We start from the raw sequence: 14,431 nt of genomic DNA, 5'->3' as shown, positions 1-14,431 counted from the left end.
AGACAATATTAATTTAACTAATTATTATTTCCACTGCGTATAAAATAATTTAGATAGCAAAAAAAATATGTATTTAGTTTTAAATTAACCCACTTAGATAAAGATTAATAAAAATAATGAGGTCAATTAAGTATATTTTGGTACTTCTATTTGTTTTCTACCGTTGTAAATCATTTCGATGTTAGTTCAATATACATTGTTTATTTTTTCAATTCATAGTGGGTATTGTTAAAAAAGTGCGTTATAATTTAAAAGGCCATCGAAACTTTAATTCATTATAAGTTATAATTTAGTTAGTTACAGCTTCACGCATGTATCCCGTAAGCAGAGTAGGTAAAGGGAACCTAGTGTAAAACACTGCCCCCCAGTTTCCAAGGGAAGTAAGTAGAATTCACCACGTTTTAATAATGAATGTTTGTAATAATACTTTAGCATTAACATAACATAATTTAGCAATTAATTAATAAACAAGTAGAAGATTTAAAACATAAGCGAACATAAAATGAATTTTGGAAAGTCAAAGATTATAAGAATTAAGACCCCAATATTGCCGTTCTACTTAAAAGATTAGCGAACGGACTTAAAAGGTTCTTAAAAATAAATGATGATGCCTGATATAAGTTTGACTGAGATTGGTGACAGTAAAGAATTCGCATATTAAATATCTCCTTTGAGTGGTAAAATTGGTAATATTTGAAAAAATATTATTATATAAAAGATCAAAAAATTAAAAAAATGCGAAATAATTTTAATAATTCGATATGAGTTACATGGAGGCAATAGATTTTTCGCTTATACAATATAAAGGGCATCTATCCCGCACTGTCTATACTTTTTAGTATTTTTACAACTATAATAAGGCAACTATCCTTATAGGCTTTTTCCAAAACAAATGTTCCACGAAAAGCTAATTTCTGTAAAATCTGTAATTAATAAGTCAAAAGTAATTAATAATCCAGCATAATGGATTAAATTAACTAAATTCAATGACATTATTCATATAAAACTAATATTTTTGAATTTAGAAGGTTTTTTTCAAAGAATCCGGTGTTACCCTATACGTTAACTTTTTAATCAAGCATTACAATAATAGGCTTAGGAAATTTTTTATCTACCAAGTTGCAAGTTTATTTGTTATTTACAAGCGAAATATACAAATAATAATAATAATAAAATACAAAAATAAATATCGATAAAAGTGTTAACGGTACATAACAATACCAGGCGGAATCTTTGAATGCAAATCGATTTGGTTGACACTGTCACGAGCCATATTACGGCCGAGCGTCCACCAAAAAAAATAAGTATAGCCTTATTTCGTTTTAAAATAACCCAAATTAATTTATAATCTTGATATGAAATTAAATTAATATTGATGAAATTAATATTTAAATTATATCAATCAGTTCTCATAAATATCACGTAACGTTACATTTTTAATAGGAATTTTCCTTGTATTTTTTCTGCTTTCTCTAATCTCTAATAATTGCAAACGGTATTTGAAATTAAACCACCGTATTTTATGGACTAATGAAGATATTTTATTATCCAGTGGCCAGTCGGTTTAAAAGTCTCCTGGTCCAGTGCACATCATGCAGTGTTTTGCTCTTAACGGTAAACCTGAACAATGAAGGAATCTGATTTGGGTCTGAGTAAGAGTAAGAGGTTGGAAGTAAATATACAAATATCTTTCTTTTTAAGAAGAATATTTTATATATACAAAAAATACTGACAATATTTGCACCCTGGACCCTTAATCATCAACATCAACAGCCTTTTCCCTTCCATTACTAGACTTGCTTCGGCTCTTCAGTCCAACTATTGCCAGCCACTTCGCGTATCCCTACTTTAACATGCTGAAGGACTTCCTCCGTGGTCATGGGCTCTGCATCAAATGTGATCAACTCATTGCTATTTAGCTTACTACACCTTTGGGCTATATCTAAAAAGTTGCTTCTCTGTCTGTTGCAAAGCTGAAATGACGTAGGTCTGAAATGAATCCGATGGCTCAATCATCAGCCCTGACAAAGATATTCCTTTATTTAGCTCTACCTCTGCCAAGCCCCACTTTCCAAGTTAGTGAGTACACATGCTGTTTTAACTACATATTAGACAATTAATCCTCAAAATTAAAAATTATAAATGAAAATATTAACTATTTCATTTCCTCGAATGGGAATCAAACACAAACCCTGTTACGTTTATCACAACTGGCCTAGATATTATGTTATATTTTAGTAATTTAATATGTAACAATGTAAATATATACCAAAAAAATATGTTTGACGATAAATATGCTAATAGCTTAGGTAGGTAACCCTAATAGCATATTTATCAAAGTACCATTGTCTATTGAATTTTAAAGAAAATTATAGTACTCATTCAAATACAAGGACAATTAATACAAATTCGTATGCGTCGCGCTTCATTATTTTTACCTTATAAATGCATATTTTTAACGTTATCACAATGTAGGCTAGATAGAGCAGAATATACTGTAGTTTCAGTAAAAAAATATTAGCAAAAACGTTTTTCCTTAACACTATACTTTGTAAATAAGTATTTCTACTTGCCTCGACTATTTATTTATTTTTTAATATAAATTCATTAAATAAAGTTATAAGTAAACAATCTGTATGCACAACAAATTGATAAGTTTTCCTAGAAGGTTCATTAGTTAGGCCTTTTTAATATTTAAGCTTGAGAAAATGATTACATAATAAATTAAACACTCTGTTCCCATCAAGACTCTTGCGTTCCCCTCCTTCCATTGAATTCTCTAGGTATTGCATGTAGAGTGGTGAGACCGAAGAAATGAAAATATTAAATATTTCTATTTCTTGTATGGAAATCGAATCCACAACAAGTCACGCTTATAGCTTATAGTTACAGGCTTGTGTCCTTGCGCCACTACTGGCCTTAAAATTATTATAATTATTTGGAAAAACGTTTAAGTTGAGGCCATTCGTGGCATAATCGATTTCCATTGCTTACCCTAGTATATGCGGGATACAGAGGGAAACTAAAAGTATAATAAACTAACTTAAATAATTGAAAATGTATAATAAACTAAATTAATAAATTAATTCAATTGAAGAAATCCAATGCCATCATGAAAAATAGTATCTTCGTTTTGTCATGCTTCATAAGCTAAAATGATAATTTTGTACCTTTAAATTTAAATTTAGAACACGTTTCTATTTTTAAAAAGTTTTTAACCGACTTCTGTAAGAAAAGGAGGTTATCAATTCGACTGTATTTTTTTTAATTTTTTTTTTTATTTTTTTTTTTATGTTTGTTACCTCATAACTTTTAACTGGGTGAACCGATTTTGATATTTTTTTTTTATTTGAAAGGTATAGCTTCCCGAATGGTCCCATTTTTTTTTGGTCCATGTCTGACAATGATATCCATGAGAAAATCACATAAGTCTTAAATTTGCATTAGGCATGTGCGCGACTAATAGCCGAATAACTCAATGTCGCGCCAACCGATTTTGATGATTCTTTTTTTATTTGAAAGGATACACTTCAAGGATAATTTGGTGAAAGTTTGGTTAGGTTTCGATTTTGAGATCCGGAGAAAATTGAGAAAGTTTGTTTTTTTGGTAAAAAATTGATTATACTGTAATAGTTACAAGAAAAAACTTTTTAAATTGATGTCAGAAGTGAGATTCCTGATCGTTGCATTTCTTTTCAACCAACCTCAAAAAAGAGGATGTTCTCATTTTCAACCAACTTCAAAAAAGGGAGATTCCCAATTCGCCCGAATACTTTTTATGTGTGTTCTTGTCAATATACCAAAATGTTACTTTGCACAAAAATAATACCTAATTAAATGAAGTTTTACATGGGACAACCACAACCACTCGTTGACAACCACTACCACCACTATCACCACTCGTTTAAGAAGCATCATTTTAAGATCTACCCATCACTTAAAATCGTAAAATAAATTAATTTTTAACAAAAACAAAAACCGACTTCTAACAATGAACTAAAAAGTGAAAAATAATTTTACAAAGATTTTATAATTTTGAAGTCGGTGTCAATCTAATGCTACAACACCTTTACTACAATATCTAATTACTAAGCCTGTTTGTTCTACTTGGCACCGACTTCAAAATTATAAAATCTTTGTAATTTTCACAATTTTTATAACTTATAGTGTGACTTTTTTATAATAAATATATGAATTAAAATTAATATTTTTCTCGTACCACTGTACGAACACTTTCTTACATATATTTCACTATTTCTGCAGCACTCGTGATTAAAGCAATTCGATGGCGTTCATTATTGCTATTTCGATATGTAAGGCTAACTAAAAAATACACGGTAATGTTATATATTAATTATATGTTTAATAAAAAGATAAACTGACAAGCAGGCGACATTAACAGACGAACAGACAAACAGGCAAACAAAAACTTTAAAAATATTGCACATTACACTTGTTTTTACTGTTTTATTTTATTATGAATAAAATAATAACTTGTGTATAATATCTCAAAATTTTATGAAGGTTACCTAGATATCTGCCAAAAATATTTTTGATTTTTCCTTTCCTTAACTTTGTTAGACTTTTAACAACACACCGTCAATATATTCAAAGAATTCAAAATGATGGGTATGGGTTTTCCACATTGCCTACGTCATTGGTATACTCGCATGTACAAAGTACACTGTTCTGAATCAGTATGCAAATTGGTATTATATGTTGTGTTAAACCATATAAATATTTAAAAAAAAGGATTTAAAAATATGAATGCCTTTTTTAAATAAATACCACGAAAAAAATAATATGATAAGATTTTATACGTGTATGGTTTACTCTAATAGAATTGGTATATGAAAATGTTTTAATTTATAAATTATTTAAAGTATCGTTTTCATTTTTTAATTATTTTCAACTATAAGGTAGAGCATTACTCTATAGTTAAAAATAAATAATTATGTGATAAAGGAGTACTGGCCACCCTCCAACCAGGTGGACCGACGACCTCAAGAACACAGCGGGAACCCGTTGGATTCAAAGGGCGCAGGACCGGCCAGAGTGGCGAGCATTGCAGGAGGCCTTTTTCCAGCAGCGGACTTTAAAAGGCTGATGGATGGATGGATGGAATTATGTGATGTCTTTAGAGAAAATAACCATCACAGCCATTTAGTAGCACTGTCGCTAGAAGCTACTAATGCTTCCCAGCCCCAGGCAGGCAGGTTGGCTGAATCTACGTGGTTGAATTTTTACGAAACTACAAAATCAAATTTTTGTCATTGTTTATCAGCTTCACACTGTATCCCGCACACAGCAGAGTAGGCAGAGAGAACCTAGTGTTAAGACACTCCGTTCCCCACTTTTGCTGAATTTTGGAGGCATTGCGTATTGAGTGGCAGAACTCAACGCCGCCCTTTGCCTCGGTACCAGAGCGAAGAAATTAAAATATAAACGTAAATAATTTCACTTCCTCGAGTGGGGATCGAACCCACAACCGTCACGTTACAGCCACACCCTTGTGCCGCTGCGCCAAGACGGTCATTGTTTATGAAGAATGCATCTTTAAAATTACAAGTAATCATGAAAATTCATATTGATATAAATATTTTATCATCTACACTTTCCACCGAATTCTCGAAGCATTCCTTGTTGAGTGACGGAACTCCTGGACGGCAATCGAACCCACAACCTGTCACGTTTACCGTCACACGCTTGTGGCCCTGCGCCACGAGTGGCCTACTATTATGTCAAAGCTAATTCACGCAAAGGAACATTTGCTATATGTTGGCACAGTGAGGTTAACCTAAAGATGAAGATATGAAAAAGCTAATTGCCGAGTGTGTTAACACTATGTTCCCTCTGGCTAACCTGTACGAGATAGCGTGAAGCTGAATAACAAAAATTAATAATAATATATTATAGAAATTGTATGTTGAAAATAACGATAGCTATAAAACAGTAATTATAATAAATATATATATAATAAATATTATTATTAAAATAAAAACTATTACATTTCTTAAAATGATAATTTTAAAAAATCTTTCTAATATAGAATTATCAATATTAAATGAGTACTTTTATTTTCATTCTTTACTGGCTTAGTAGTTTCACTATAATATTTTTTGCTAAGAAAGTTCTTAGAAAGAGATTTATTATTGGTCTGAGATCTTTTTCTGAAAATTATAGTTTTACAGTTCTATATTTCAAACTATGCTGTTTCTTGCTTTTGAGAAAAGACAAAAAAAATACAGAAATTTTAGATAAACTTATTATTATTTATTGCTGCAAAATTGCTTATTTATTTTTTTAAGGAGCTATATGTATGTTTAAGGCCGACCACATCTTCCTTATCTCTGTGTTTTTTAAGCAACTAATTAAATCATTCCTTGGTTTTACTTAGTTTTTTTATTGAAACTTAGTTTGTTAAATCATTTTCACGAATTTCTCACAGCTAGAAAGATACAGTAAATCTACTTTAAAGTATCTAAACTCCATTAAATGTGAATATTCTTTTAGTAGAGACGAGAAAGGATGAATATTAATTTATATTCTATTTATTTTAATGATATTTATTATATATTTCGAGGCTAAGAGCGGCGTTAAGTTTCGCCACTCGACATGCAATGTCGTGGATGTGGGGAGTGTCTTAACACGAGGTTCCCGTTACTTACCCTGCTGTGTGCGGGATACATCTTGAAGCTGATTTTATATATACTAAAAAAAATTATATCAATATCGAAAGATTCATTTCGTGAATCATGTTTAACTTGTAAGGCGTTTTCCATTGATTAAAAAACTATATTTTTTAGAAATGGAATATGTGATGAAGTTAAATTATAATAAAATATCGTCAAAACAAAAGTCCTTCTGTGTAGGTAGGTAATTCTAATTGACAAGTCTAGCCTAGATCTAGGCTTCAGTATCTTTAATTAGATTTTCGTAGAGCAAATTAAAACTTCCTTAGCTCTCAACTTTTTCCTAAACTAACTCTAAGTTAAACTAACTAACTATAAATTAGCATTCATTCATCATTATCTAGTACTGTTATAATTTATAAAGCAGGAAGTTATATTTATATATTTCTTAAGAAAATATTGTTTTTTAAACTATTTACTTGTATACACTTATTATAAAATATTTGTTGTCCATTTTCGGTTCTGTCTTGGTGGGTAGAAAAATCCAATGCCGGACTTTGGCTTACCACAGCGGAGAAAAAAGGCAATAATATAAATATAATATTTTCGCCAAGTGTAGATTGAACCTAAACCCATTGTATCAAGTTTTACGCCATACAATTACAAAATACTCGGTGTTATTAAGCATTCTTATCTAATTTCTTACTTTCTTCTAATTTTAGTGACTTCTTTATTCTTATTTTAGTAACAATAAAAATAGGTTTAAAACTTTAATTAACTAAAAATATTTAATATAATTTCAATGTGTTGTTTTATAAAAACTAAAATTTTATAAATATTTAATTAATAAAAAATGATATAATTATCTCTAGCGTCTCTAATTATGTCGTGAATAATTTGATAAAATCTAATAAAATTTAAATAATAAAATTGAAAATATTAAATTAATTGACGGTTACGTGAAAGAAAAATGCAATTCTTTGTAACATTATAAGAGTTTTATTACATTAAGTACAAAATCGCTCTAGCATCGCTATACACAGGTCATTCAACTTTATACAGCTTAACATTTTTTTGGTTTTTTCTTTACGTTTTGTATAAAAATATATTCAGGCAGTGTTTGGGCTATGTCGGAGGTAGGATTTAGTGCCAGCCGTGGGCGCCGTGTCCGCTGTGGGCGTCCCAGGGCTCCTCGGGGGAGGAGGCGGCGGCTTGCGCGGCGTGGGCGTACTGGGAGAAGTGGGCAGCACGGGCGTGTTGGACCTCAGGGGTGTCTACCACGTATTGTCCGTCGTGGGTGAGCTGGATGTGAGCCTGGGGTCCGTTCCACTTGCCGTAGCCGCCAGCGTACCCAGCGCCGTAGGCTGCACCCGCACCGTAAGCTGCGCCCGCGCCGTAACCCGCTCCGTACCCAGCGCCGAGCCCGGCACCGATGCCAGCGTAGCCGCCGTGCGCGGCCTTGGCAGCGGCAGCAGAGTGCGCGGCGATGTGGGCGGCCTTCAGGTGGGCGACCTCGGGGGTGTCAATGACGCGGCCGTCGTGAGCGAGGGGAGCTGGGCCGTATTTCACGAGACCTGCATAGAAAAATAAGTTAAATATATAGTATTTACTGTGTACAGTATTTACTTAATTGCATTTACATAATTTTATTAATTGCAGCTTATTTGTAAAGAATATTAACGTCTAAAGTCTATGTAAAGCAAAATCCTATTATTCATACACATATTAATTTTAATTGAAGAGGTATTTGTTGAAATAGTATATGGATATTTTTTTTGTACTAACCGGCAGCGGGAGCTCCGTAGTGGCCACCAGCACCATAGGCGGGACCAGCAACGTACGCTCCGGCGGGAGCCCAGGCACCGTGAACGTTGGAGGCCTGTGCATGTGCGGCCAGATGGGCGGCCTTGGCGTGTGCTACCTCAGGCGTGTCCAGCACATACTTGCCATCAGAACTGAGCTGTATGTGCGCAGGAGGGCCAGGGTAGTAGGATGCTTGCGCGAGGCAGAAGAAAGCGGCAAAGATGATCTAGAACAAGAAATTTACAATATTAATACTACTTCATTACATTGTAACCTATTTTGTATTAAAGTAATATAAATTATCTGTAAAGGTATTGGACAATTAAATAACCATTAAAGTTTTTATCCAAAAAAGGCTAAATACCATTATCGTTGTAATCGATCTGTATCTCAGAAGCCAGGCTGAGTTATGGACATAGACCAATTACATGTAATTGACGACAGCTGTCATATTTATTGATAGCTGCTATAACTGAAGCACCGACACGGACTTTATCACGCTGTATCCCGCATGTAGCAGGATAAGAAGAGAGAGTGTTAAGACACTCCGTTCTCCACTTTCCACCAAAATGCTGGAAGCATTGTGTGTTGTGGTGGAACTGAACGCCGCTCTACCCAGGCACCAGATTGAACAAATGAAAATATTAAATATTTAATGTCCTCAAGTGCGAATCGAACTCACAACCTGTCGTATTTACAATCACACGCTCGTCTGCGCCAAGGCTGGCCTCAATTGATCTTATTCATTACATTGTCATAAAAATATGAAACTCTTAATAGTAATACATATTTGGGCTTGTTCATGTTTTTTAGAATATTCTTTTTGACACGGTTCACTAAGCTCGTATAAATCTAATTGCCTTTAGCAACTAGTTATTACGTTCAGTGTTGTGTTAAAGTATGAAAAAATTGTCAATTTTACAATAGTAATAAAAATTGTCTTAACACTAGGTTTCTTCAGCCTACCGTGCTATATGCATGATACAGGGTGAACCTCAAAACAAAATTCTTTCTTACTTCAAATATAAATATACATTTTTTATAGAAGAATTTTGTATTTCGCTTAAAAACTTATTTTTCCGCTTCTCCGTTTTTCACACAGCTATTTCACTGCACTGATGTAAATGTCTAATTGTTCGTACACTTTGTTTTACGATAATCTCGTTACAACATTAAACTAGATCGCTGTATGTGAATGAACGAGAAACGTAAAAAGTTAACCGAGCGATTGTTGAGAAATTGCATGAAATTAGGTAACGTGTCGAAAATTTATATTTCTAAACATTTAAAAATGAACTGGTAAGAAAATAAAATAAATTCAAATTTAATGTAATCCAGTGTAATATAGTTATTTTGTTATTTTAAGTTTATAGTTTATTATGAAAAATATTTTTATCGAAATTAAAAATTTATAGTGAGTTTTTGTAATAATCAATGCAACAGAACTGAATAGGCCATCTAATATAACTATAACATCTATATAATATAACCTAAATACGAAAGGCGTGGTTAAGTACGTACAACGTAATAGGCGTAAGAGGGAAGCTAAGAAACCAGTAAATCAAGACCAGACAATACTAATTTATCTTAGATTAAATACGGAACCTTATATAAGATGTAGAGCAAAGTTATGTATAGGAAATGCTTAAGATATATATGTAATATAATATAATTAAAACTTTAAAAAAAATCAGCTTCACGCTGTATCCCGCACATAGTAGAGTAGGCAGAGGGAACATAGTGTTAAGATACTCCGTACCCCACATTCCGCCAAATTTTCCAAATTTTTCATTTACGAGTTGGGATCGAACCCACAACGTCACATTACAGTCACACCCTTGAACCACTGCGCCACGACTGGCCTCATATATCTAAAATTATATAATAACTAGCGGCCCGCTCGCGGTTTCACCCGCGTGAACTATGTTATTATTAATTTCTGTCTCCATGACTACGTCCTAGTGACGTCTATGCAAAATTTGAGACTCCTATCATTTGTAGTAACGAAGTTTCATACAGACTTTCGACCCCAAAAACAACCCCGTAGAAGTCGAATATTGCAAATTCCCGTCTTAGCGAGCACCTACGCCCTATAAATAACTCCTATGCAAAATTTGAGATTTCTAACACTTGTAGTTTCTGAGATTTCGTGATGAGTACTCACTCCTTTCGATTTTATATATATAGATATATATTTTAAACGTGAGAAAATGTCTAAACTGATATTAACAGTAGCCGTGGTTTACCGATTATTTATCACCTAGATACAGCCACCGATAACTACGAACTAGATCATTAACAACACTGTTATCAACAAAGCCTATATTAACTTGTATTACAGAATAAATAATTTAGTATATTATATTACAAAATTCATCACACGCTTTGAAGCCTTGTTATAGAAGTAAACCACAAAAGCCAGCTCTCTACTCTAAATAATTAAATTTGTAGAAAAGTAAAGTAGGTATGTTTAAAATCAAAATTATATATTTTGTTGGAAATATATATATATATATATATATATATATATATATATATACATTTTTTTATTTTTCATCATGTAGGCAGAGGGAACCTAGTGTTAAGACACTCCGTTCCCCACTTTCTATCGAATTCTGGAGGCATTGAGTGGCAGAACTTTCCCTCGACACCAGGGCGAAGAAATGGAAATATAAACGTGATTAAATATTTCACTTCCTCGAGTGGGGATCGAACCTACAACCATTGCGTTACAGTCACACCCTTCTGCCGCTGCGCCACTACGGCCTTGGCATAATTTTTCGCACTCAAAAAAGACTACCTAAGAAATCTGGCTATATTTCTAAAAATGTTACAATTTTCAATGCGGTTCGAACAATAATATTGTACAGTGAGTTCTGATTGCGAATGTATGACGAATTGGTAATACTGATGAAACTATGAATATAATAAAATATCTGTTCATAATCTACTTTATATTTATTGAAACTGGGTTAGTGAGAAAAATTACACTTTAAAATCGATAATGACAATATCCTATTAGATTTACGTTATTTGTCTCCACTTATATAAAAAAGGTATTTCGAAACCAGCCGTGGGTCGCGTGACTATAAATGAGACAGGTTGTGAGTCCGATTTCCACTTGAGGAAATTAAATTATTAATATTTTAATTTCATCCCTCTAATCTCGAGGCGCGGCGCGGCGTTGAAAATACCTTCAGAAGTAAACGATAAGTATGGAATGTTAACACTACGTTCCCTCCGCCTATCATCTGCCTAATGTTTCATTTGTGCGTTCGCTAGAACATTTCATAAAGGCAATTAACTTTTTACATACGCAATTAAAGTTTTAATTAGAAAATTAGGCCAGTTTACAATATAGGTAATTTACTTTTTGTCCGTTTATTGCGCACCTTGAAGGCGTAATCGAGTTTAAAAACATCGAAACCATATTGTTACAAGCACTTTAAAAGAAATGGAAACCATAGAGTACAGTTAAAAAAATAAATTAACAGTAGTCTTTTTGACACCAGAATGAAGAAATGTAAATATTTAATATTTTATTTCCACAAGTGGGAATCGAACCCACAATCTGTCACTCGCTTGTGCCCCAGAGCCATGAATGGTCTCAAAGTGACATATATAACAGTTTAAAGATATTCTTTTAATTTATTTAATATGATTATCAGTAATATATATAAATATGTATAAACAGACCTATTATCTTTATTTTTTTATATATAAATATATAGGAGTCCAATTCTGTACAATCTACAATATGAAATGTCAATATAACCAATGGTCAAAGTAAAGGTCTAATCTAATTCCCATTAGGAGCGGCGTGACTTTTATAAGATCCTTTAACCTTTGAGAATATCAAAGGTCCGAGTTCTGGTGGGTGGCGATTTGAATAATTGTTTTTTTTGACGGCACATTGCGGAGTAGACAAAGGGAACCTAGGAACCTAGTGTTAAGTAACACCGTTCTCTCATTAAGATTCGTTTCTCCTGTTCCCAAAGTTACTGAATACTGAAGGTATTGGGTGTTGAGTGGCGCTCTAATACCAGAGCTAATAAATGGAAATACTAAATTTCCTCAAGTAGAAATCGAACCTACACCCTGTCACGTTTACACTCACAGTCCCTAGAAATAATCGTTTACTAATTTATATTTTACATTAATTTAAAAGAACCTATAATAAAAACAAATATTGCAAACAACAAAACAATATCACATTTCAAAACAATTATATCTTTTCATGGGCAACAAAGCGCAAGTGTATAATTTGAGGCGTGGACCTCATATCGACTCGCCTTTGCATTCTGTTGCAAATATATGTTGCAACAGTTCGGAATTATCATTCGGCGAACTGGTGCACAACAAGCCTGTTGCATTACCCAAGAAGGGAAGTAGTGGGTGTTGGGAAGTGCTATGGTTACGAAGGTCGTAAGTAAAAATTCTGATTTTCTTTTCTGATTTCTCGCGTCACGCTCAACAGGTTGTGTGTTCGGCCAATTTGCGGTCAATATTGCATGATTGTTATGAGACTATGACCAAGTGGAGAAAGCCGACAAAAGTGGGTGCCTTGGGTTCCTATTGCACCCAGTCACCAAATATATCAGTTGTCTTGAATATGACTTAAAAGTCAACGGAATCTAGTAGGTATTTAAGGAATGTTACGTGAATATGTCAATTTGAATGAAAAGATCTGAGCGCGCCCGCCCAATGTTTCCCCCCCCATTAAACCCTAATAAACTATTTTATCACTCATACTTCTATGCTCTATCTATCTATATATCTATATTCTATCTATATTTTATTAATGTAATTCAAATGAATACATAATGAAACAATGACTAACTGCTTTAGTCGGAAACAGCCGTAGGCGACAATTAGGCGGATACTCGAATCAATTAGAATCTTCAGACAAATACCTTGTTGTTTCTTAAAAACAACCTTGACATCGTATTTAAGCATTTATTAGATGTAAATCCGCCTTTTATCCGCCCGCCTTCGGCATTGTCGTGAGTTAAATATATTTATACGTATGGTTGTTTATATTAGAATTTGTTTTTCTATTAATATAATAATTTTAGAAGAAACATATGAATGTTTTAATATATAACGAATAATACAATTTCATCTATAAATACTCTATACGTTTATCATGTCCAATTACCTTAAGAATTATTTTCTTGTCAGATTCTTATTAGATACGATATAAATTTCTATTTTGCTGACTCATATATAAAAATACAGTTTATTAAAAATTAAATATATGTTATTTAATACACATAGTAAAAAAATAAGTACACACTCACCATCGACTGCATGATGATATTTCTTAAACTAATTCTGGAGATCTCAAACGAACTGACTAAACGCTACTGTAAGCAGTACTCGCCTAGAGAATTTCGCCTAAGCGTGTGTACACAACCACCTCTGAAGTCGGAATGCTGTTGGGTCGAGACCGCCCCCTTATATATGTGGCACCCCGCTAGGTGGTACGTAATTGGAAACAATTAAGTGCAATGCCGTAACTCTAATTGTGATGCGTGATCGCTGCTTCACGGTAAGGGATGTTTTTGAGGGTTAATTTTTTGTTTTATTTACTAATTATTATTCTTATACATATAAATATTTAACAAATTACTATAATTTTTATCTATTTTTAGATATTTCTTGTCAGAACACGATTTTTTAAAATATTTTTCTTTACTTATTAACAAAAATAAAAATAAAATCAACTGAAAATTAAACAATAATTATTAACATATGTGCTTTATAATTCAATTTTATTAATGCTGTTTTTGAAAATTATAATAATAAATAAATATGTACAGAGATTAATGAATTAAATTCCATAAGCAAAAGGCTACGAATATACAAGTCGAACGAAACGGGACGACGACGGACGCGTTGATGTCTTTTGTATGGTTTGTACGTAAAAAATAGAGCACACAGACGTTAACCGATAATGAGGTTTATGTAATGCTTGTACAGACATATTTCACCGA

General features: G+C 32.9%; 1 protein-coding gene across 1 annotated transcript; it reads right to left on the bottom strand.

Moving 5' to 3' along the window:
- Nucleotides 1-7,608: 7,608 nt before the first annotated feature.
- LOC146540476 (pupal cuticle protein-like) lies at nucleotides 7,609-13,881 on the bottom strand. The gene is made up of 3 exons (XM_085201410.1): nucleotides 13,736-13,881; nucleotides 8,418-8,661; nucleotides 7,609-8,206 (listed from the first exon to the last, which is right to left on the bottom strand). The coding sequence occupies exons 1-3, from the start codon at nucleotides 13,745-13,747 to the stop codon at nucleotides 7,776-7,778; spliced, it is 687 nt and encodes a 228-aa protein (XP_085057536.1). The 5' UTR covers nucleotides 13,748-13,881; the 3' UTR covers nucleotides 7,609-7,775.
- Between the last annotated feature and the right edge of the window lie 550 nt (nucleotides 13,882-14,431).

The sequence above is a fragment of the Heliconius melpomene genome, chromosome 2, assembly GCF_056956725.1.
Source record: "Heliconius melpomene rosina isolate 202511_hmr_F chromosome 2, ASM5695672v1, whole genome shotgun sequence".
Lineage (NCBI taxonomy): Eukaryota > Metazoa > Arthropoda > Insecta > Lepidoptera > Nymphalidae > Heliconius > Heliconius melpomene.
The sequence above is the reverse complement of the archived record's forward strand: the minus strand, read 5'-3'. Positions and strand labels throughout refer to the sequence as shown.